This window comes from Somniosus microcephalus, chromosome 29 (genome assembly GCF_052327205.1).
Source record: "Somniosus microcephalus isolate GS21.2 chromosome 29, FLI_Smic_1.0, whole genome shotgun sequence".
Classification (NCBI taxonomy): domain Eukaryota; kingdom Metazoa; phylum Chordata; class Chondrichthyes; order Squaliformes; family Somniosidae; genus Somniosus; species Somniosus microcephalus.
In genome coordinates, this window is record NC_141015.1 from 23,599,631 (window position 1) to 23,624,780 (window position 25,150).

Consider the following 25,150-nt stretch of genomic DNA (forward strand, 5'->3'; position numbering starts at 1 on the left):
ATTAACTTTTTAATAAAATCGATGATTATAACTTTTGGTCTTTTTGGAAAGGAAGATATGTTTAAGCGTTGCAGCTGAGATTTCTGTTGGTGAGTGTGATGCAGCGGTGAAATCTCTGATGATTTTGCATTTGATTTACATCAGAGTAATTAAGCAAACTTATTTGTACTAAACCCAGTCGTGAAAGAAAGCAGTTAAGGGAAGATCTTCTTGAGGTATATGGAATATCAGTGGTATAGATGGGAGAAATCCAGACTAACACTTCAAATGAAGCTCAGAAAGCAGGACAGGAGCAGATAAACTTCAATATATGAAAAAGTAAATCTAAAACGGATGCATTATGAAACAAAAAAGAAAGACTTGCATTTATATAGCACCTTTCACGACCACCGTTCATCTCAAAGCGCTTTACAGCCAATGAAGTACTTTTGGAGTGTAGCCACTGTTGTAATGTGGGAAACGCAGCAGCCAATTTGTGCACAGCAAGCTCCCACCAACAGCAATGTGATATTGACCAGATAATCTGTTTTTTGTTTTGTTGATTGAGGGTTAAATATTGGCCAGGACACCGGGGAGAACTCCCCTGCTCTTCTTCGAAATAGTGCCATGGGATCCTTTACGTCCACCTGAGAGAGCAAACGGGGCCTTGGTTTAACGTCTCACCCGAAAGACGGCACCTCTGACAGTGCAGCACTGGAGTGTCAGCCTAGATTTATGTGCTCAAGTCCCTGGAGTGGGACTTGAACCCACAACCTTTAGGCTCAGAGACAAGTGTGCTACCCACTGAGCAACAGCTTACCAAGAACTTTTGAAATAACAGTCGGAATGTTTGCAATACAGTTGGACGTTGTAATGGGAAAGTTAGAGTGTAAGTGTCAGCTTGGCTCAGTGGTAGTATTTGCCCCTCTGAGTCAGAAGGTATGGGTTTAAGCACCACTCCACATACCTGAGTGCCTAATCTAGGCTGACACTTTGGCGCAGTACTGAGGGAGTGCTGTTTTCCAGATGGGAGATTAAGCCAAGGCACCATCTGCCTGCTGATAGGGGGAGGGGGGGGGGACATGAAAGACCCCATGGTATGATTCGACAAAGAACAGGGGAGTTCATCCGACAACCTGGCCAACAATTATCCACCAGCTAAAGCCATGAAAAGCAGATTATCCAGTTATTTATCTCGTTGCTATCTGTGGAATCTTGCTGTGCACAACTTGGCTGCTGTGTTTGCCTACGCAACAACAGTATCTACAATTCAAAAGTAATTCATTGGCTGGGAAATTCTTCGGAAGGTCCTGAGGTCGGGAAAGGCGCTTTATGAATGTATTTCTTTTCTTCACTCGAACTGTAAGCTTCAGTGGGCGAGCCAGGGCAGCAGAAATGGTTGGGCTTTGAGAGGGGAGTTGGGTCACCCAGATTGAATGAGATAAATGGCCTTCTATCAGCCTTGGATTTTACACATGTTCCACAAGTAGGAGTTGCAGCCCCAGTCAGGCAAACGACATCCACTGGAATAAACGGAGCCTTCACACAAATTCTGGGAAGTTCATTCTTGAAATCTAATTTTCCACATTTTTCCGGTGGATGTGTCTTTGGTGTCTCCCCTCCCGCAGGCCAACTCCATCCCTTTTCTGAGACCAGCATGGTGTGGTTTCTTTCCCATGTGTTCCTCTCCTATCCAGGAAAAAAAATAATCACGGATCGAAATCGTTTAATGCCTTGTTAACGTGATCAAGCCTCACAGCTGTCATTTATTCTTTATCCCAGGTACTTCATGGACATACAGAAGCTGTCACTTGCCTGGAGGTGTCTTTATCTTATAATGTGATCGTGAGCGGATCACGTGACCGGACGTGCATCGTCTGGGACTTTAACACACTAACTTACGTCAGCCAGCTCCAGGAACATAAAGCCACAGTTTCCGCAGTCTCCATCAACGACTTAACTGTAAGTCCCATCTCTTGTCCGTTTGCACAAAGAATAATTCTGTTAAAGTACTTCCAACAGGTCAAAGGTGAAGCTACACAGAATGAAGGAGAATCGAATGCTTGAATATCAATTAAATTAATATATTCAACTCACAATGTTTTTATAAAATTCTTTCATTTTAGGCCTTTTAACTCGCACCAAGTCCCGTTTGCCCATCACCCCTGTGCTCGCTGACCTACATTGGCTCCCGGTTAAGCAGCGCCTCGATTTCAAAATTCTCATCCTTGTTTTCAAATCCCTCCATGGCCTCGCCCCTCCGTATCTCTATAATCTCCTTCAGCCTCACAACCCCCCGAGATATCTGCGCTCCTCTAATTCTGCCCTCTTGAGCATCCCTGATTATAATCGCTCAACCATAGGTGGCCATGCCTTCTGTTACCTGGGCCCTAAGTTCTGGAATTCCCTGCCTAAACCTCTCCACTTCGCTACCTCTATTTTCTCCTTTAAGACGCTCCTTAAAACCTACCTCTTTGACCAAGCTTTTGGTCACCTGCCCTAATTTATCCTTAAATGGCTCGGCGTCAAATGTGTTGTCTTAAAATACTCTTGTGAAGCGCCTTGGGATGTTTTACTACTTTAAAGGCGTTATATAAATACAAGTTGTTGTTGTTTTATATTTAATTGCAAACAGCCAAACACTTCTTCACCAATGAATGAAGAAAGAGGCCTCTTGGTTCCCTGTGGGTGAAGACACCATGATGTCTGCTGCTGAGTCTTTCTCCTCACCAAGGTTTATCTCTTCAACAACTACTACAACAATAATTTGCCTTTATATGGCACATTCAACATATAAAAATGTCCCAAGGTGCTTTCCCTCCACTGCTGAAGGCATTGACCGCCCTTTGGGGTACATGTCCACTGGCACCTTACAGTCCCTCACACATTCTTATCTAATCCATCTATTCCTTTCTCCCTCATGTATTTATCTAGTTTCTCCTTAAATGCATCTATGCTATTCGCCTCAATTACTCCATGTACAGGAAACTTTGGTTTATCCGGAGGTTGTATGTCCGGAATACTCGATCGAACGGCAAAAATCAGGAGCCGTTTTCAATACGTTTTTTTAGATCTCGTTCTTTTTTTTTCCCAGTCAGGCACTGCAAGGTCTGTAGCTATAGCAACAGCTTCAGCTAGAGACGCTTGCAGCTGCAGCCGACTCTTTAGAAGCTGTTGCTAAGCAACAGTGTTTGTTGTCAGATACAGAGATGAAAACCTCTGTATGCTTCAACATTAACTTTGTATGTCCAGCAGTTTTGATAGATCGGCAACACGCCGGTCCCGTCGGTGCCGGATATCACAAAGTTCCACATTCTCACCACTCTCTGGGTAAAGAAGTTTCTCCTGAATTCCCTAATGGATTTATTAGTGACTAACTTGTATTTATAACCCCTAGTTTTGATCTTCCCCACAAGTGGAAACATCTTCTCTACGTCTACCCTATCGAACCCTTTCCTAATTTTAAAGACCTCGATCAGGTCACCCCTCAGCCTTCTTTTTTCTAGAGAAAAGAGTCCCAGCTGTTCAGCCTTTCCTGATGAGTATACCCTCTCAGTTCTGGCATCATCCTTGCAAATCTATTTGTGCGCCTTCTCATCAAAGTTTCTCTCAACTACAACTGAAATTTTTATATCACCTTTAACGTATGAAAACATCACAAGGCGCTTCCCCTCCTCTGCTGAAGGCATTGACTGCCGTTGAGGTACATGTACACAGGCACTTTATAGTACCTCACACAAGTGGCCAGTATTCTTGTCTAATCCTTAGTGTTGAGTGTCGGCAGGCTACATTGACCACTGGGCACCACAGCTCCGCATATGTTCGCTTGCAGCTTGGGTCAGTGGATAGCCAACAGGAGCAAGAACCCTGCTGATTTCCCCCTTCCTTGGCCCCAGGGCTTTCTGAGACCAATTCTATTGCCCTGGCTCAGACCCAGCTGAGATCAGCGCACGCAGAACAGACTGGGGATTTTCCTGGTCCGTACGAATCACTTACTGACTGGATAAACATGCAGAACCATTTGGAAGAACTGTGATGCTGAGTCTTATATATTGAGAAGCTCCCAAGTTTGGCCGGTGCAGTGCTAGCTGATGTCAGCCCAGGTTGTTGTGGGGAACTGTTGCATGGTATATATTATTACACAGCATAAGATTGCTGCAAGTACTATTTGTGATAGCATTAAACTAGAGTTTTTTCCCCTCTTCTGTTGTGAGAGGAGTGTGATTGTTTTGTTCTTATGATGTTATATTGCCACAGGAGCCATTTACAGCTGGGTAATATCCTCAACTCCAAATTATAGTGTAATAAAAATGTATGATATTGCGGAGAGTATAATCTTTTGCAATTTAAAAATATTTAGAGCTGGCTAAAGTTTATTACCCTGTTTGTAGTATCAGAGATGGGAATGTTCTTGCTTTTGTTTGTTCACTAAGGATTAACGTGATGATCTTTAGCTGCGTCTCACCCAGGATTGGCGTATTCCTAAGTGAGCCAATGCACGTTGGTCCTGTATTGGTTCGTTCAAGTATCTCATTGAAACGTATAAAATTCTGACAGGGCTAGACAGGCTGGATGCAGGGAGGATGTTTCCCCTGGCTGGGGGGTCGAGAACGAGGGGTCACAGTCTCAGGATACGGGGTAGGACATTTAGGACTGAGATGAGGAGAAATGTCTTCACTCAGAGGGTGGTGAACCTGTGGAATTCTCTACCACAGAAGGCTGTGGAGGCCAAGTCACTGAATATATTTAAGAAGGAGATAGATAGATTTCTAGACACAAAAGGCACCAAGGGGTATGGGGAGAGAGCGGGAATATGGTATTGAGATAAAGGATCAGCCATGATCATATTGAATGGCGGAGCAGGCTCGAAGGGCCGAATGGCCGACTCCTGCTCCGATTTTTCTATGTTTCTATGTGTCATCAAAATCAGGCAATCTCAAATCGGCAAATTTAAAATGATAAACATTGGCCCAAATCTTGCTGGTGTGGGGCATCTTGCGGTGTGCGTCGTTAGTTAGACTTTCCTGCCCCCTTCAGCTCCAAAATGGTTTGCCCTGTAACTTGCTGAAAGTGCGAGCTGATAACAGCGCAGCTAGGACCTCAGTGAACGGCAGGACTGACAGTCTATCTCCTGACACAATGAGGTTTAAGGATTGAGAATGAAACAGAGGAACAACAGAGAAGGAAATAGGGTGAATAAGAGGCAAATCAGGTACAGAAAGAGAAATAAAGAGAGGGAAAGAAAGGTTGGATTAAGAGAGGGAGAAAAAACTCCATTACATCCCCATAAATTATAGTGTAAAAAATTCAACCATTAAGAAGAAAAAAATATCACAATGTATCAATAATCTCAGCCATCCCATCTCCCAATATGTAAAGCAACTTTCCCTCAGATGGGCCTCTCTTCTCTCAAGGACTTTGGGCGTGTCTTCTTCTACATTCCCAGACCTCGGATCCTCCAACTGGGCCTTTGGTCAATGTTCTTTAAAATTAGAGTCAAGAGTAATAAGATTACACATCACGGGTAACATCTGTCCCTCATCATAGTTACCTCATTGTAATTTTATCTGGTACTGCGGGTAGTTATTCCATCTTGTGTTAATTTGGTAGACACTGCAGCTATTTATCCCACATTATGGGCTGATCTTCTCCAACCCCACATTGTCTGCGTCGGAGGTTGAGAGGGCCAAAACAAAGACCAAAATCTAATCCTGTGTCCAATGACCATGGAGACCCTGTTAGTGCCAATGTTAGGACATTGTCTTAAAGGAACACCAAGAATTTACAGTTGCAAGCAAGAAAGTTCAGCATAGAAACAGAAAACATTTCAAAAGACTCAAAGTACCAAAGAGCGAGGGACTGAGGCGACAGCAGTCTGCCATCCTTTTACAATTTTTATATTCTATCAAAAACACCATCACTGCAAAATTGAAGCCAAGTGGCATGGCTGCCAATCCCTCCCCTTACCCTGGGATGGGCATCACTCCACTTGCAGAGCTTTCAAGGCTTACAGTCGGTTTCAGTTTTACGTGATGAGACTCTGCAACAAGCACATTGGAACCTCTATTACCCAAACAAGCGCTTTGCAGGATAAAAATCTTCTGCCAGACTTTTCTCACTGCACGGTCCAATTTTTGCATAGAATTACTTAAAGTCGATAGCACAGAAACAGGCCATTCGGCCCAACTGGTCGATGCTACCGTTTATGCACCGCGTGACCCTCCTCCCACCTGACTTCATCGATCAGCATATCTTTCTATTCCTTGCTCCCATGGGTTTATTTCATTTCCCTTTAAATGCATCGATGCTCTTCGCCTCAACCACTCCATGTAGTGGCACGTTCCACATTCTCACCACTCTCTAGGTAAAGAGGTTTCTCTTCAATTCCTTATTGGATTTATTTAGAAGAAAATTAGCGTTTCTGCTACTCTTTGGATTGTACTTCTCTTCAATGTTGGGCCCAAAGCTTTGGTTTATCACATGCGTAAGATCAACATTTGATGGCTCTTGAGTATCCATCAACTCCCCTGGATTGTGGTGGATGATATGTTTGGAAAGATCTGAACTAACCCCATCTGATGTATGATTAAGCTGTACTTTTAACCATATTACAGCAGTAACAGTGCAGGTGAATTATAAGATCTTTATCACGATTAAGCAAACATCTTGGTTGTTCTGCTAGTTCAAATGCAGTTTAAATCAGTGGGCATGAGTTTTAGGGGCTGAAAGGTTAAATTATGAGGACAGGTTGTATAGACTAGGCTTGTGTTCCTTTGAGTACAGAAGATTAAGGGGTGATCTAATTGAGGTGTTTAAGATAATTAAAGAAGTTTTTTTTAGCTCCTGGGATGTGGGCGTCGCTGGCAAGGCCAGCATTTATTGCCCATCCCTAATTGCCCTTGAGAAGGTGGTGGTGAGCCGCCTTCTTGAACCGCTGCAGTCCGTGTGGTGAAGATACTCCCACAGTGCTATTAGGGAGGGAGTTCCAGGATTTTGACCCAGCAACGATGAAGGAACAGTGATATATTTCCAAATCTGGATGGTGTGTGACTTGGAGGGGAACTTGGAGGTGGTGGTGTTCCCATGCACCTGCTGCCCTTATCCTTCTAGGTGGTAGAGGACGCGGGTTTGGGAGGTGCTGCCGAAGAAGCCTTGGCGAGTTACTGCAGTGCATCTTGTAGATGGTACACACTGCAGCCACGGTGCGCCGGTGGTGGAGGGAGTGAATGTTTAAGGTGGTGGATGGGGTGCCAATCAAGCGGGCTGCTTTGTCCTGGATGGCGTCGAGCTTCTTGACTGTTGTTGGAGCTGCACTCATCCAGGCAAGTGGAGAGTATTCCATCACACTCCTTACTTGTGCCTTGTGGGTGGTGGAAAGGCTTTGGGGAGTCAGGAGGTGAGACACTCGCCGCAGAATACCCAGCCTCTGACCTGCTCTTGTAGCCACAGTATTTATGTGGCTGGTCCAGTTAAGTTCTGTTCAATAGGGTAGATAGAGTTAAACTATTTTTGCTGGTGGAGAACTCCAGAACAAGGGGGAAATCACATTAAAATTAGAGCTAGGCCCTTCAGGGGTAATGTTAGGAAGCGTTTCCTCGCACAAAGGGAAGTGGAAATCTGGAATTTAAAAATATTCTCCTCATCTCCCTCTGGTTCTTTTACCAATTATCTTAAATCTGTGTCCTCTGGTTACCGACCCACCCACCAGTGGAAACAGTTTCTCCTTATTCACTCCATCAAAACACCTCATAATTTTAAACACCTCTATCAAATCTCTCCTAAATCCTCTCTTGCAGGAAAGTGGATGTCAGGTAAGGTCAAGATCAGGCTCTGCTGTAATAACACCCCATGGTTGAACAACCTGTTGGCATTCACTGTTAGGGCTCACACCTGAAGAGTGGCCACTTGGCCGAGGTACTGGCGGAATGCTGGAACCTGGGAGGGCTACCGATGCCCATGGAAGCTGTACTCCAGCAAGAGCCCCACCATCAGGATGGAAGGGTAGGGAACTGGATGTCAAGCCTGCTCCTGAACCCCTACAACACTCTGCAGGTCTGAATATACAGTCCAGTGGCGTTTAGCGAGCTCACCATTCGCTGCTTTATTATTTCAGGGTGACATCGTCTCCTGTGCAGGGACACACCTGTACTTGTGGACGGTCAATGGGCAGCCGATCGCAAGCGTCAACACATCCTCGGAGCTGGTGGAGGAGATTTTGTGCTGCTGCTTCACAGAGGCGCATGAGTGGGACCTTCGCAATGTTGTGGTAACCGGCTGTGCTGACGGCGTTGTACGAGTAAGTGTCACCAACAGTCAGCGACAGGCAAAGCGCTGGCAGCCTTTGATCTACATAACATAGTGCCGAGGGTGAAATACACCAAAGACCTGTGCACTGATTCTAACATAATTTTCTCCTGTGATGTTCTTTGCTGAAAATAGGAGCTTCTCCCTTCCCTCGTCTCCCACCCTAAAGGCACCGATTCATAAGAAGAACATAAGAACTAGAGGCAGGAGTCGGCCATTCGGCCCCTCGAGCCTGCTCCGCCATTCAATAAGATCATGGCTGATCTTCGACCTCAACTCCACTTTCCCGCCCGATCCCCATATCCCTTGACTCAGACTGGTTTTGTGCTGGTGGACCTCTGGTTCCTTGCCCAAGTGGCCGTGTGTGAGTGCCAACAAGCAATTTGGCCACGGGCAGCATCACAGCCAAGCAAGGACCCTGTCCTCACTCAATGACCACACACACTCACTTGGCAACAGGAGACACTGGATGCCGGTCAAGAGTGAGAACCCTGGCTGATGTTCCCTTCTACTCCCGCCCACACCCCCGCAACCCCACACCCCCTCCCCTCCCCCCCACCCCCATGCCGAATTGCTGCCCCATCACGTATAGCAAATTACCTGTGTAATTTACAATTGCTGTGGTCATAAAATCAAGACCTGGGTGTGAAAAATATCACAATAAGCGCTCCTAGCGTGAGTCAGGAATGCTGAAGTGCAAAATCCCTGCAGGAGGGTCTGGTGCAGATACTTCCACTCCCATAGCGCCGGTCTGCACCCCTGCCCCACAAAGCTCTGCATCGGCTTAATGCAGCCCTTAGCGTGCTACTGACCCATACAGACCAGGAAGATCCTAGCTTCCCTACTTGGTCCGTGCTGAGCCAGGACAGCAGTTGGCCGTTGGGGCGTGGGTGGGGAAAATCAGCCAAGCTTCTCGCTCCTGACCGCCATCCAGTGACTCCTATTGTGAAGTGAGTGTGTGTGGACATTGAGCGAGGACAGGGTCCTTGCTTGGCTGTGATGCTGCCCGTGGCCAAATTGCCTTTTGGCACTCACACACGGCCACTTGGGCAAAGAACCAGAGGTCCACCACCACAAAACTAGCATGAGTCGCTGCCTTTAGGGTGAGAGAGGAGGGAAGGGAGAAGCTCCTATTTTCAGCAAAGAACATCACAGGAGAAAATGATGTTGGATTCAGTGCACAGGTCGTTGGCGTATTCCGCCCTCGACACGACGTTATGCAGACCAGTTTCACAATGCAAAGAACTGCTGTACCTTCCCCTGCAGTTTCTATATTCATTTGGAACACATTCCCTTTTTCTAAAACAGGACCATTTACAACGGACAGACACCGTGCAACCCATACACAGCCCGTAGCTATCTTTCTACATTGCATTTATCTTCCTCATTTGTAAAATTTAAATGATAAGAACAATGCTTGAAACGTGTTATATTGCTACTGCATTTGACAAATAGATAATGGATTTAGTTTCTTATAATCCCTTAATGAACAATATGTGGAATTGTTTTACCTTACCCATAGAACACAGCAGCACCTGAAGCGCATGTTTTATTAGACTTCCTTGCAATTGCTTTATTCCAATTTGTATAGCACTTTAAGTATTTTTAAATGTCCACACATTTAAGAGTTAAACGGCTGACTTGGACAGCTGTTGTATCTTTGTGTAACGGTTCCTCACATCTCTGAATCTTCCATTCTGATTGTGCCCGACTGGAACTTTACCCCAATGTAGAGCTCCTTATTGAACAGGAGGTTTAATTTGGCAGACACATTCCTTCAGCCTTGGGTGTTGTAGGGGTGAAATGAAAGACATATGATGCACCTTTTTTCCTCTTCTCCCTCACTGTCTTCAAGTGTAGCCTTACTGCACTGTCCCCCATCTTTCTGAAGACCTCAAAAACCATGGTACTCCTTACCTCCCTCAGTCTTTTCTTCTACAAAACCCAAGAACTGCTTTATGATTTAGCTCCTCTCCTCTCTTCTTTTCGGCCCTGGTTTGTTCATGGGCCTCGTCCCTTCAACTAGATTTTTGTTTTACATCGAATTTATAGCACACAGAAACAGGCCATTCGGCCCAACTGGTCTGTGCCGGTGTTTATGCTCCACACGAGCCTCCTCCCACCCTACTCCATCTCACCCCATCAGCATATCCTTTCTTTTCTCCCTCATGTACTTATCTAGCTTCCCCTTAAATGCATCCATGCAGTAGCACGTTTCATATTTTCACCACTCTCTGGGTAAAGAAATTTCTCCTGAATTCTTTATTGGAGTTGCTGCATAACAGATCAAAGATGCTATGCAGGCCAAGTTTCTTTTGCAGTTAAATAGTGCGGGTTGTTTGGGGGGTTTTTTTGTTGCAAATCTTAAGGAGAAGTTTTATAAAATTATGGTTTATTTTCCACTTACAGTTATGGAAGACAGAGCACACAAGAGTACAAATCACCAAGAATGATGGAGGACCAGCCTCACCTCAACACATGGTGACAGCTTCAGAAAAGAATGGTAACATTAAAGTAGTGCATGTTTTATTAGCCCGACAGAGGCACGATGACCAGCAAGTATCAAGTAGCTTATCCGCCACAGAATGTCTCTTTGGTTAACACAAGTCTACAGGAGTGAAATGCTTGCAGGCAACTCAATGGGTTACATGGCAACACTTTTTTTTTTAGATTCGTTTATGGGATGTGGGCATCGCTGGCAAGGCCAGCATTTATTGCCCATCTCGAATTGCCCTCGAGAAGGTGGTGGTGAGCTGCCTTCTTGAACCGCTGCAGTCCGTGTGGTGAAGGTACTCCCACAGTGCTGTTAGGGAGGGAGTTCCAGGATTTTGACCCAGCGACGATGAAGGATCGGCCGATATACTTCTAAGTCAGGATGGTGTGTGATGGGAGGCCAACTTGGAGGTGGTGGTGTTCCCATGCGCCTGCTGCCCTTGTCCTTCTAGGTGGAAGAGGTCGCGGGTTTGGGAGGTGCTGCCGAAGAAGCCTTGGCGAGTTGCTGCAGTGTATCTTGTAGATGGTACACACTGCAGCCACGGTACGCCGGTGGTGGAGGGAGTGAATGTTTAAGGTGGTGGATGGGGTGCTAATCAAGCGGGCTGCTTTGTCCTGGATGGTGTCGAGCTTCTTGAGTGTTGTTGGAGCTGCACTCATCCATGCTACAGACTTCTTTTTGTCCTTCAACTACTGAGTGTCCTTTGCAGCTTTCTGAATAAAGATGTTGGAAGCTGCTACAGTATTTATAACAGCTTAACACTGTCTGTCACGGAAGTTGAATTTGAAAAATGTCGACTTAAAACTTTTCTGACACAATAATCGAAGTACGTTCCGAGTAGTATTCCTTTTCTAAATAAACCAGTAAGGAGACACTGGGTTAGCCCAGTGTTAACAAACATAAACCAATAACCTTTTTAGAGGGGCACAGCTAATAAAGAACTAAAAAGAAATACAAAGGAAAATTGTCAACTAAAATAATAATGTTGTTGCTAGTATCCAGTGTACACTGCAGTCCCTGCGGTGCCCACAGGTCATGGAAGGCCTCGAGCGTACTGGCGGACACCGCGTGCTCCTTCTCCAGGACTTCCAAGTAGTAGTAGGTTATTTTTGTCAAACCATTTCTATAAAATTAAATTCCGGTGGCAATTTCTTGCCCTGTTATTGATCCTCCCCCTTTGCCTGCGATGTGCCTAAATATGGTGCACCTGGCCATTAGCAAAGTCTGGTTGACCTCTGACTCCAGACTCGCCCCCTGCAGTGCCTTGTGCCAGTAATTCAGGATGGAACCACAAGCACAGTTGCAGGCCTGGCTGCTGCCCTCAGGGCCTCTAGGCTGCTGTTGGGAGAACCAAGCCAGATGCCCTAAGGCCCAATGATCTTCTGGGTTCCCGAAAAAGGTAACTACAATCTTACCTATAGGGTGTTTCTTGGCTTTCCCACTTCCTTCGTCCCACCATTGGCGCCCGTGCCTTCAAAGCCCTAAGCTCTGGAATTCCCTCCCTAAACATCTACCTCTCCACCTCTCTCTCCTCCTTTAAGACCCTATGGGGGAAAAATGGAGTTGCGCCCCCTTTGGGGCACTAACTTCGCCGGGTCGCTACTTTTAGTGCCCCAACAAAATGAGCGCCCCCGTGGCCGAAATTCACCGGTAGCGCCCCAAGAGGGAAGCGGGGTGCTACTGGAAGTGCCCCGCCTCCTTCTTGGGGCACTGCGAGTGAATATCGCTGCGCTACGTGCCACAGCACCACGCTCTGCGGCACGTCACACTGCGGTACTGCAGGCCTTCCTCCCCTTCTTAAAGGGGAGGAGCCTAGTGCAGCACGACCCGGGGCCCAGCTGGGCCCAAAGAGCCCGGCTCACGGAGCGCAGCCGGCACTCCACGGAGAGGGGGCTGCAGAGGAAGCCGGGGAAGGCAGAGAGGGCAGGGGCTGGCAGGCGGCCAGCTACAAAAATGGCTGCTCGGCACCGTCTCTTTAAATAGCGCCGTTCCGGCGGTAAATCAGGGGGGCGCTACCGAAGATCGCGGCCAGGGCACTGCCCATGGCGATGATGTCACCGCTGGCGGCGCAGCGCCGTGGGGCACTAACAGTTACTGCTGCTGCTAACCTCCTGCTGAATTTCGCGGGATGCATTGGTGGCGCCGTGCCCAGGCGGTAGTTGCTTTGCACCCCGTTAGCGCTAAAGGGAGGCGCAAAGCAACTGAACTTTTAGGCCTATCTCTTTGACCAATCGTTTGGTCACCTGTCCTAATGTCTTCTTTGTGCCAATTTTTGTCTGATTACACTCCTGCGAAGTGCCTCGGGACATTTTACTGCACTAAAGGCACCATATAAATGCAAATTATTGTTGTTGGTTCTGCTGACCCCTATATTCTGAGTGGGATCCTCATGCAAGGCCCAGCTTCAGCGTCCTGGGCTGCCACTGAAAGTGGGTACCCATGGGTGGCAGTGGAAGGAAAATGAGGTAGGAGGTCCAAGAGCATCTCCATCAGCCTCATTAACATTCCAGTACTCGCCCTCTACCTCCCACACGTGCAGGTCCAGCTCTCCCCATTTAGAAAAGGCCTGGGCTAGCAAAAATCAGGAAGAGACTTGGCGTAAGTGACCGCTGCCCCATTTCCACTCGGTAGCACCTGCGAAATGTGCGCTACAAAGAGAAATATGTATGTCCCAAGAAGCCTTGGTAATAGTGGCAGTGGGATCCAGAAGCAAGTGTCAGGTTTGGGTCTCACTCTTGACTAATGTTTAGTCTCGCCTCTCACTGGGTTAGGAGATCGAGCACTGCATGGAAACAAAAGCTGCAGCACCTCAGTGGGATCAGTGTGGGAGCTGCTGTCCTCACTAAAGCAGTCCTCCAGACCAGGTCACCCCAGCTCTCCAGATGAACAATAGCAACAACTTGTATTTATATAGCACCTTTAACATAGTAAAACATCCCAAGGCACTTCACAGGAGCGTTATCAGAAAAAATTTGACATCAAGCCACATAGGTAGATATTAGGGCAGATGACCAAAAGCTTGGTCAAAGAAGTAGGTTTTAAGGAGCGTCTTAGAGTAGGAAAGAGAGGAAGAGAACAAGGACATGTAGGGAGATGGGAGTCAGGAGTGAAGACCTATCAAAGGGAAAATCTAAAGACCAATTAAATAACGCACCCAGGAGAATGAATAAAGGGGCTTGTCATTGAACCTTGGTGAAGTCAAGCGTAGGTCCCTTGCAGTCAGAATCAGGGGAATTTATAATGGGGAACAAAGAAATGGCAGACCAATTAAATACATACTTTGGTTCTGTCTTCACAAAGGAGGACACAAATAACCTCCCAGAGATGTCGGGGAACATAGGGTCTAATGAGAGGGAGGAACTGAATGAAATCAGTATTTGTAGGGAAATGGTGTTATGGAAATTGACGGGATTGAAGGCCGATAAATCCCCAGGGCCCGATAATCTACATCCTAGGGTACTTAAGGAAGTGGCCCTAGAAATAGTAGATGCATTGCTGGTCATCTTCCAAAATTCTATAGATTCTGGAACAGTTTCCATGGATTGAAGTGTAGCTAATGTTACCCCTGTGTTATTCAAAAAAGGTGGTAGAGAGAAAACGGGGAATTATAGACCGGTAAGCCTGACATCGGTAGTGGGGAAAATGCTAGAGTCCATTATAAAAGATGTAACAGCAGAGCACTTGGAAAACAGTGACAGGATCGGACAAAGTCAACATGGATTTACAAATGGTAAATCGTGCTTGACTAATCTACTGGAATTTTTTGAGGATGTAACTGGTAGAATAGATAAGGGAGAACCAGTGGATGTGGTGTATTTGGACGTTCAGAAGGCTTTCGATAAAGTCCCGCATAAGAGATTAGCGTGTAAAATGGGATTGGGGGCAAGGTACTGACTTGGATAGAGAACCGGCTGGCAGACAGGAAGCAAAGAGTTGGAATAAACGGTTCTTTTTCCGAGTGGCAGGCAGTGACTAGTGGGGTACCGCAGGGATCGGTGCTAGGACCCCAGCTATTCACAATATATATTAATGGTCTAGACGAGGGAACTAGATCTAATATCTCCAAGTTTGCAGATGACACAAAGTTGGGTGGGCATGTGTGCTGTGAGGAGGATGCCGAGAAACTCCAGGATGATTTGGACAGGTTGGGTGATTGGGCAGATGTATGGCAGATGCAGTATAATGTGGATAAATTCGAGGTTATCCACTTTGGTGGCAAAAACAGGAAGGCAGATTATTATCTGAACGGCAATAGATTGGGAGAAGGGGAAGTGCAACGAGACCTGGGTGTCCTTGTGCACCAGTTGCTGAAGGTAAGAATGCAGGTGCAGTATGCGGTTAAAAAGGCAAATGGTATGTTGGCCTTTGTAGCGAGAGGATTCGAATACAGGAACAAGGATGTCTTGTTGCAGTTATACGGGGCATTGGTGAGACCACACCTTGAGTATTGTGTGCAGTTTTGGTCGCCTTATCTGAGGAAGGATGTTCTTGCCATGGAGGGAGTGCAGCGAAGATTCACCAGACTGATACCTGGGATGGCAGGAATGACGTATGAGGAGAGATTGGGTAGATTGGGCTTATACTCGCTGGAGTTTAGAAGAATGAGAGGGGATCTCATTGAAACTTATAAAATTCTAACAGGACTAGACAGACTAGATGCAGGAAGGATGTTCCCGATGGTCGGGGAGTCCAGAACCAGGGGTCACAGTCTAAAGATAAGTGGTAAGCCATTTAGGACAGAGATGAGGAGGGATTTCTTCACCCAGAGAGTGGTGAACCTGTGGAATTCTCTACCACAGAAGGCAATAGAGGCCAATTCATTAAATATATTCAAGAAGGAGTTAGATATATTTCTTAAGGCTAAAGGGATCAAGGGATATGGGGAGAAAGCAGGGACAGGGTACTGAGTTTGGATGATCAGCCATGATCGCATTGAATGGCGGAGCAGGCTCGAGGGGCCGAATGGCCTACTCCTGCTCCTATCTTCTATGCTTCTATGTAACCCGTGAATCTCCATTTAGGCCATCATGATTCCTGCAGGTCACCAGCAGGAACCTCAGTCAGCTCCCATTTTTCATTTTGTAATTGGGAACAACGAATACCAAAGTTAATTTGTGCGTCCTCAGTGGCGAACTACGTCATGTGATGTGGCACATTCGGGCCAGAAGGTGCCAGTTTCAACCTCTGGTCTATGCTGGTCTCAGTTAGGGACTACAATGTCTTTCGGTTAAGGAAAAGCCCTTAGAGAGTGGGTGCAGCAAAGATTTACAAGAATGGTTCCAGGGATGAGGGAGTTCAGTTACGTGGATAGACTGGAGAAGCCGGGGTTGTTCTCCTTAGAGCAGAGAAGGGTGAGAGGAGATTTGATAGAGGTGTTCAAAATCATGAGGGGTCACAGAGTAGAGAGAGGGAAACTGTTCCCATTGGCGGAAGGGTGGAGAACCAGAGGACACAGATTTAAGGTGATTGGCAGAAGAACCAAAGTCGACCTGAGGGAAAATCTTTTTTACGCAGCGAGTGGTTAGGATCTGGAATGCACTGCCTGAAAGGGTGGTGGAGGCAGATTCACTTGTGGCTTTCAAAAGGGAATTGGCCAAGTACCTGAAGGAAAAAAAATTGCGGGGCTCTGGGGAAAGGGTGGGGGAGTGGGACTAGCTGAAGTGCTCTTGCACGGGCTCGATGGGCTGAATAGCCTCTTTCTGTGCTGTAACTGTTCTATGAATCTATGATTCTAGATCAGCCAATTCCACGTCTGATCACAATTGAAAGCTGCCGCCACCTCTCGCCCCCCCACCTCCCCCTCACCCCCTCCCGGAAAATGTAGGGGTCTGAATGTCAGATGTAGACTGGATCAGCCCCAGCTGTGATGCCCTCCACAGTGGAATAGCCTGCTGCTATTCACGATTCTAGGCTCACACACACACACACACTTAAGTGAGGTGCCAGGTGACAGCTGATGCCATGGAACCATAACCCAACAGAAATGTGCACTTTTAAGGTGGGAGCAAAAAAAAAGCTGACTGACCCCAAGCCTAACTCTGAAGTTAAATTTGAGCCTGGATTTGGGTGCCTTGGAAAATCCCCATCAACCAGCACTGAGGAAGTTAATTATGTTTCAGAAATAAATAGCAAATTACAGCATAAAAATCCATCTATTCATTTTCGGTTGCTACACTAGCTGATCTATTGAAAGAGCACTGTAGGAAATCCGTCAATTATAAATAAGAGACTGAATGGAAGTGTGCTGGGAAATTGTACAAACAGCACGGAGCCCCACTGGCAAGAGATATACTGCCTCTGTCCGACTACTGGGAACACCAGCAGGAAATACAACAACAACTTGTATTTGTATGGCACCTTTAACATAGTAAAAGATCCCAAGGCGCTTCACAGAAGCGTTATCAAACAATATTTGACCCTGAACCACAATAAGGAGATATTAGGGCAGATTGGTCAAAGAGGTAGGTTTTAAGCAACGTCTTAAAAAGAGGAGAGAGAGGCAGAGAGGTTTCGGGAGGGAATTCCAGAGCTCAGGGCCTCGGCAGCTGAAGGCACGGCCGCCAATGGTGGAGCGATTAAAATCGGGGATGCTCAAAAGACCAGAATTGGAGGAACGCAGAGATCTCAAGAGGGTTCTGATTCTAAATTCTTCTTCTGACGGAGACACTGCAAACAACAATCATACAGGGTAGACATTGCTACTGGTGATGGTGGGTCTAACGAGATGATGTAGACCATGACGAGCTGTTTCACCTTGTCCAGAACAGTGGAACCAGAGGACACAGTCTGTGCTGGAAAGGAGGGTAAATTCAACACTAATCTACAGAAACATTTCAGTGAGCGAGTGGTCAATCTATGGAGCAGGCTCCCTTAGGAGACAGTGAAAGTAGATAATATTGATTCATTCAAATGCAAATGAGAAATAATTCTTTCAGTAGATAACATTTTGTGATACAGTATATGAGCAATTTGAGACATGACGTGTGATAAGTATAACATGCTTGGGAGGAACAGGTGACTTTGGACCTATTGTTCCCAAAGCTCTCCACTACCGGGGTTTCCCTTGCCTCATGTCTGGGTCTGTTGTAGACTCATTGATGGAGATTAATTGCCATGATTAGCCAATAACTCCATTACTGTTGTATAATGCGGCTACCAGGATGGTAGAAGGCAAACTAGATGGACCTTAGTCTTTTCTCGTCTAACAATTCCTATGTTCCTTAAGCCACTCATATAATATTTCTCTGGCCTGTTTTTTAATGGAGGTGTTAACCCTTTTTTATTTTAAATGTGTAATACCTCCATTCAATTAACAGATGGAGGAGAGTGATCTGAATTCATTGTGCTTGTTTACCAATACAACCAACAATAATTTCTACTCTTGAGTTTCCTTTCTGATGACTACACCTTGGCCACTTAATACATAAGGAAAATAGTCATGCCATGCACCCGAGCATTAAACCTTGAGGAACTGCTTTGGCATTCCTGTTTCTTCCTGAATCAAAATGACATCCATCGGAGGATGTTGGCGCAGGCTTTAGAAAGGCTTGGACTTGCCTGGCCTGTTTCTACATGATGTCCAGCACACTTCCAGGCAAGTCCAAGCCTTTCTAAAGCCTGCGCCAACATCCTCCAATGGAGTGGGAACCCTGACTGATTTCCGCCCCCCTGCCCACCGCCGCCATTCCATAGCCCAAGGCACTGAGGTCTGTTGTCCACTGCTGCCCAAACTGAGATCAGCTAACTCAATACGATAGCAAAATACTGCGGATGCTGGAAATCCGAAACAACAACAACAGAAAACGGTGGAAAAACTTAGCAGGCCAGGGCCGCGTTGGTGGAGAGAGAAACAGAGTTTCATCGACCTGAAACGTTAACTCTGTTTCTCTCTCCACGGATGCTGCCCTGGCCTCCTGAGTTTTTCCAGCGTTTTCTGTTGTTGTTTCAGCTAACTCAATGTCAGTCTAGGATCAAACCGTGAACCATGTGCTTACTACTCCATCAGAGGAGCCCGCCCAAACGGTTCCCATTCCCTTAAAATCTGTTATCAACAGACCAGAGCATGGGGCAGTGCATTGTTGCAGATTTCCCAGATAGCACAGCCAAGTGGGGACCAGGCACTTCTCCGTAGAGGAGGATGGAACACCAGACAGTGAGACACCTCAATCGCCCTCCGAAGAACCTCCTCAGGAGCAGCATTGGCAGAGGCCCGTGAGCTGGTTGTTCAACCATTTTCTGACGAAAGGTCATCGACCTGAAACGTCAACTCTGTTTCTCTCTCTCCACAAGATGCGGCCTGACCTGCCGAGGGTTTCCAGCATTTTTCCATTTTTATTTCCGATTTCCAGCATCCACAGTATTTTGCTTTTTGCATCCGGCCACCTCGTTGGTTGGAGACTGGTTGCATGTCGCCGAGGGGAGGACTTGGAAAAAAAAATGGGTCTAGAAAAATGAAGTGAAATTTAAAATCCGAATCCAGGCCTGCCGGTGAAAATTCTATGCCACAAATGATGACCTTGTGCGGTGCGTGCTGACAATCTGATTGTCACACCATGTCTGTAAACCCTGCATTGCCTTTTTACAAACAGAAAATAAGTGGCAATTACAGGCTTTAAATACCTTACGCAATGCTGTGTGGTTGGGAATTAAGTAGTAATTTCCCCATTGTTGTGGGTAATTATAGCTTCAATTATCATTGCATACCTTCGAGCTGAAAACCGGGAAATAGCAGTTATTATTTAAGCGAATGCTTTTTGTTTGTTTAGCCATGGAGATCGATAGCACAGAGATGTTGGGCACTTTCAACCAAGGATGAGTCACTACTGACCTAACCCTGCAAGTTAGAAGGCATTTAATAACGCACAAATCTGAATTCCTGATTAGAGCTCAGCTTCGCTGAACATCACGATTAAAATTTAATTAAATTGGGACATCCCCTCACATTACTGGACAGGCAGAGATTAACCCTGGATGTTTACTGCTGAACGCTACCCGTTCGCCATTAAAAAGACATCTACTTGACTGGCATGTTTGCCTGAAGTAATGACCGTGGCTTTTAATAATCCTCCACAGCAGGTTACAGATGGGAACGACACCTTGTCCTTTGTCGAGGGTTGAGCAGAAGCAACGCGCTCGCAGGGAAACAGAACAAGAGGAATCCTGCAGTCACGGCGCTGGCCATCTCCAGGTAACCTGCTTGTTCTTTGAGTGCTCAGAGTGAGATCAGCAGAGGGCGCACATCCGAACCGGAGAGCACAATTTACAACCTTAAGAGACGGAGGGGAATTTCCGTCAGTTCTGCATCCCACGTCCTGTTTACAATTAGTGGAGAAGGTTTATCACCATTTCGAAATCTGCTGGGAAGAGAAGAACGAGTCTAATTTTTTTCCAAGTGAAGCATAACTTTGATTGTTCAGCACACTGTAATTGGTGGAATAAAAACAGAAAATGCTGGAAATCCTCAGCGGGTCAGACAGCATCTGTGGAGAGAGTCAACGTTTCAGGTCGATGACCCTTCGTCAGATCATTGACCTGAAACATTGACTCTGTTTCTCTCTCCACGGATGCTGTCTGACCTGCTGAGTATCTTCAGCATTTTCTGTTTTTATTTCAGATTTCCAGCATCCGCAGTACTTTGCTTTTGTGCTGTAATTGATTTGAGCTATCAAAGTATGTTGAAGTTTCGAATACAGCCAATTATTTACAGCAATTCAAAAATACTGCATTTTCCGCAGGGCGTGGTCAATTTTTTTTTTTAAGTCCCTCCAATTCCTTCCCTCTTCTGGAGGCGTGGGGTCAAGAGCAGAAGACGGAAGATGCGCGGACAGCTTAAAATGAACTGCTTGACAAAGAGGATGGTGAACAGACTTGCCATGGAGGCAGCTGGTGTGGACAAATTAAAGGGAGCGCTGTACAGATTTTTGAAGGGGTGGGTGATTGAGGGGTATTGGTTTCTAGAGCGTTCTGGAAGGACAGCGGAGTCTTTGCTGGACCTGTAGTTTCCTAGGATCTGTAGGCGTTGGCCCATGCCAAGGGATGATCCCACGGGTACCAGCCACCCTCTGCTACTTCGCACCAAGTGGCCGGTCTTCAGGTAGAGTGTCTACAGCTACTTGAACATAAGAAGTAGGAGCAGGCATAGGCCACTTGGCCCCTCGAGCCTGCTCCGCCATTCAATAAGATCATGGCTGATCTTGGGCTCAAAGCCACTTCCCTGCCCGCTCCCCATAACCCTTCACTCCCTTATCTTGCAAAAATCTGTCTATCTCCGCCTTAAATGTATTTAATGACCCAGCCTCCACGACTCTCTGGGGCAGAGAATTCCACAGATTTACGACCCTCTGAGAAGAAATTCCTCCTCATCTCAGTTCTAAAAGGGCGACCCTTTATTCTGAAACTATGCTCCCGAGTTCTAGATTTCCCCACGAGGGGAAACATCCTCTCTGCATCTACCTTGTCGAGCCCCCTCAGTATCTTATATGTTTCAATAAGATCACCTCTCATTCTTCTAAACTCCAATGAGTATAGGCCCAACCCCCTCATCTCAGGAATCAACCGTGTGAATCGTCTCTGAACCGTCCTTCCGGATCGCTCTAGAAACCAATACCCCTCAATCACCCAGTCCTTCAAAAATCTGTACAGCGCTCCCTTTAATTTGTCCACACCAGCTGCCTCCATGGCAAGTCTGTTCACCACTCTGAACTGAACTTGACTATTGTGGGTGTGGCTGAGTCTGATTTTGCCCTGATCCTAGTAAACTAGGCCTGTATGCTCTTGAATTCAGAAGAATGAGAGGGGATCTCATTGAAGCATACAAAATTATTACAGGGCTAGATAGGGTGGATGCTGGGAGAATGTTTCCCTTGGCTGGAGAGTCTAGAACCAGGGGCCACAGCCTCAAGATAAAGGGTAGGCCATTCAGGACTGAGATGAGAAGAAATGTCTTCACACAGAGGGTGGTGAATCTTTGGAATTCGCTACCCCAGGGGGCTGTGGAGGCTCAGTCATTGGGTATATTCAAAACAGAAGTCGATAGATTTCTGACTAGTAAGGGCATCAAGAGATATGGAGATAGGGCCGGTGAATGGAATTGAGGCAGAAGATCAGCCATGATCTCATTGAATGGCGGAGCAGGCTCGAAGGGCCAAATGGCCGACTCCTGCTCCTATTTCTTATGTTCTTATCCTACATTCCAGGGTTGCCGAAAAACAGTCTGGAGCAGGGAACCCTGGCTGATTGTTTTTTTCCCCCCCTCCTTTCTCCTGGGGTACCAAGGCCAATTGTAGCACCCTTTCCACCCGAGATAAATTAACAGCGCCGACTAGGATCATACTGACCCATCTGGCTTAGCACCCACCAGGCAATGTAGTTGCCCCACTAAATCACCGGGGGAGACAGAGCTCCAGAAGTAATGGGGGCAATTTTCTTAGTCCTGGGGAGGCGGGTATGGAGGCGGGGCTGCCAGGAAAATGGCAGAATTTGGGGGCGGGTGGCAAACCCGCCTCCGTGCCATCTTCCCAGGAGGCAGGTAGCCGTCCCGCGCCGGGTCCCGTCTCCTTGGAAGCAGGAAGGGATTAAAGCCTATTAACTGCCTGTTAACAGGCAGAAAATAGGATTATCCCAAGTGCGGGCTTCCCGATGGCTCCAAAACCCGCCAGCTCAGCGAGGCGAGTACTGGGTCTGCAGGGGTCGGTGGGTGCAAAGGTGTGGTGTGAAGGTAAGTGATGGGTGCAAGAGTGTAGAGGTGAGTATCTGAGCTAAGTCCTAAGTGTTTTTAAAAGTGTACTTACCTTTGTTTCTTCCTGCAGGCTTCAGTCGGTTTCTATACGGAGAGTCTCGCACCTCCGTGTTGCAGATGAGAGATGTCCATTGCTTTCTCAAAGGCAACAAACATTTGAATTCTGTAAAAGAAAGAAGGTTGATGAGGTCTTGTATGCAAGACCTCATCAAACTGCAGAGATTGTCACTGTTTGACAGCTTCACAGAGCTGTCAAACGACGACAATTCATCTGTCAAAATTTTTTGACAGATGACATGTCATACGTTGACGTGCTCTGCAACCAGCTTTCCCTTAATTGGCCTGCTAAGCCCATTGGGCGGGCTTAACAAAGTCAATCAAGAGAAAATAGCGTGGGTTGGCCTCAACTCGATGGAGGCGGGACTGAAACCCGACAAGCAGCAGTCCCGTCTCCAACGCGCCTCCATTTCACAAAATCGCCCCCAATCTGTTGGACAGCTGAGTGGCATACTGGTTTAGAAGGCGTGGTGCTTCACGGCATCTGTTCAGGGTCACAAGTGGTGGATGAGTTTTGCTCGATTCATTACCGTTTCCCAGTGTTTGGTCCTGTCCTTAATATGCTTCTTCTTTTCAACCACTGTGGAGACAGTATAGAATTGAAGGTCTAAATGGAAAATAGCTAAGATCTAAAACATACCAACAGAGCAAAGGATGCTTCTATGGGGTTACCGTTGAGCAAATTTGTTGGGACAAAGTAGACTCTTGAGTAGCTCTCAAATCCTGGCCTACATATTGGGACTTCAAGGGAAAATAAAAGAGAGAATTTGTGTTGTTATGCCATCCTTCACCTCGATGAGCTCGGAGATAGTTAAAAGTCTCTGGCTTTTTCCTTACAGGAATCATGCTAAACTATTTGTTGGTGATTCATGGGGCAGAGTCTACAGTTGGTCTGTTGAAGGCTGAAATAATAACTGCAAGTGGGAGATCAATGATGATGGATCCATAAAGACAAAACGGCCTCCAGTGAAGAATATATTGGCTGAAGAAGCACCTGCTCCAAGAGCTTTCTGCTGCACGATTACACTTACATACATTTGGAGTAACATGTGTTCATTTGAACTGGTCCAAAGTTTTGGCGATTGTACTATGGAAAAATTTGATTGAAATTATAATTTTTAAGTACTTGAAGTTATTGAAATTTTATTGGAAATGATGACTTTGTGCAATGGAACATTTTACATTTACAGTAATTCACAGCGATGAGAGCTGGCCGTTCTGGGGAAAGGTGCTTTTTAAGGGGGAGTAGGGGTGGAGAATTTCTGACTTGACTGTGGATTGTGTGGCTTCCAGGTGTTGTGACACTGAAGGTTGCATCACCTAAGTTCAGCAACAATGCCCAGTGAGCAAGGTGGTACCCGCTCTCAGAATAATACGACACGTGTTAGTGGAACTCCTCCTGAATGGAAGTACATGCAAAACAATTGGATCTTGAGGCTTAAGAGAAACAAGCTTCATTGAGACTGACATTACCTACTTCAAGAGGTTGATGTAGCACTACTCAATGTCATACACGATAAGTATACAGGGATCAAGGACAAAGATTAAAAAGTTAAAACTTCCAAAGCAGGCATTTGATCAGCTCATTCATGTAGCTCTGTTAGAACTCGCTTGCTTTGGCTCAAGCTTCACACTCAGTTGTGTTGTCGAACTTATAGGGAAGAGCTGCCAATCTATGAGCATTTTTGGAGAGGGAGAAAATTCTTCTTCGTCTTTAGGACAGTGAAGTTTCCCAAAACACAAGGTGTCGGGACCAATTCTATTCTTTCTTTTGAGCTGTTTTGGAACATGTCCTGCAGCAACCTAAGTTCACTAGCAGGCAGCCTGCTGGGATCTGAAAATCAGTGAGGTTGGATGTGTCCTTCAGGCGCTCATTCCAAAAGGCACTTAGCCAAAGTTTGGGCCACAAATTATAGAACAAACTTCCTGATTTACAACAGCAACAGATGTTCAAATGGTAGTTTCGGATGTGGGGGCATGAAGGGCGATTATTTACAGTAAAGCTTTTCCTGACCGTTTGGAAATAGCAGAGTTTAAAATGAGGATTGCAATTTGACAAAACTCTTCATTGGGTAAATTGTCAGATTTGCGTTTATTGCCAATCCAATGAGCAAAATGGGACAGTGAGAATTCGTGACTGTTGAATGTATCCTCACATTGTTACCATGGATTTAACCTATCCTTTCTACACATTATAAATGGATCGAAAAGGGTCCATACAGCTGATATTGGATTTTGGTTCTGCTCGGCAACTATGGACTTCTTTTATTTTCACAGGACGATCACATTCAGCGTTCGTACCTCAATAGATTATTGTTTTCTACAATTATGTAAATACAGATGATCAAATAAAGTTTGGATAAACAGGAAGAGAATGTGGACACAAATTTGCTTTGTTCTTTCTCACGGATGTTGGGGTTTGTGGATTCGGATCGTATGGCATTACTCAATGTGTTTTCAATTAAGGTTGTGCATTAACCCGTAGCAATTTAACATTACAAAACATGGCCAAGTGTATCATTCCTAATCGTTTAAGAATAGAATGAAAATTGTTAGCACATGTTTCCAGTGGGAAGGCC

At 46.1% G+C, this 25,150-nt stretch overlaps 1 protein-coding gene across 2 annotated transcripts in view; it reads left to right on the forward strand.

Moving 5' to 3' along the window:
* wdfy4 (WDFY family member 4) overlaps positions 1-24,946 on the forward strand; it is a 351,018-nt gene extending 326,072 nt beyond the window's left edge. For both annotated transcript variants that reach the window (XM_085970369.1, XM_085970368.1), the window contains 5 exons: positions 1,762-1,941; positions 8,093-8,275; positions 10,693-10,786; positions 19,850-19,964; positions 23,411-24,946. In XM_085970369.1, coding sequence (XP_085826495.1) covers positions 1,762-1,941; positions 8,093-8,275; positions 10,693-10,786; positions 19,850-19,964; positions 23,411-23,477 — 639 coding nt within the window. In that variant the 3' untranslated portion in view covers positions 23,478-24,946. The remainder of the gene's footprint in view (positions 1-1,761; positions 1,942-8,092; positions 8,276-10,692; positions 10,787-19,849; positions 19,965-23,410) is intronic.
* Positions 24,947-25,150: the final 204 nt, after the last annotated feature.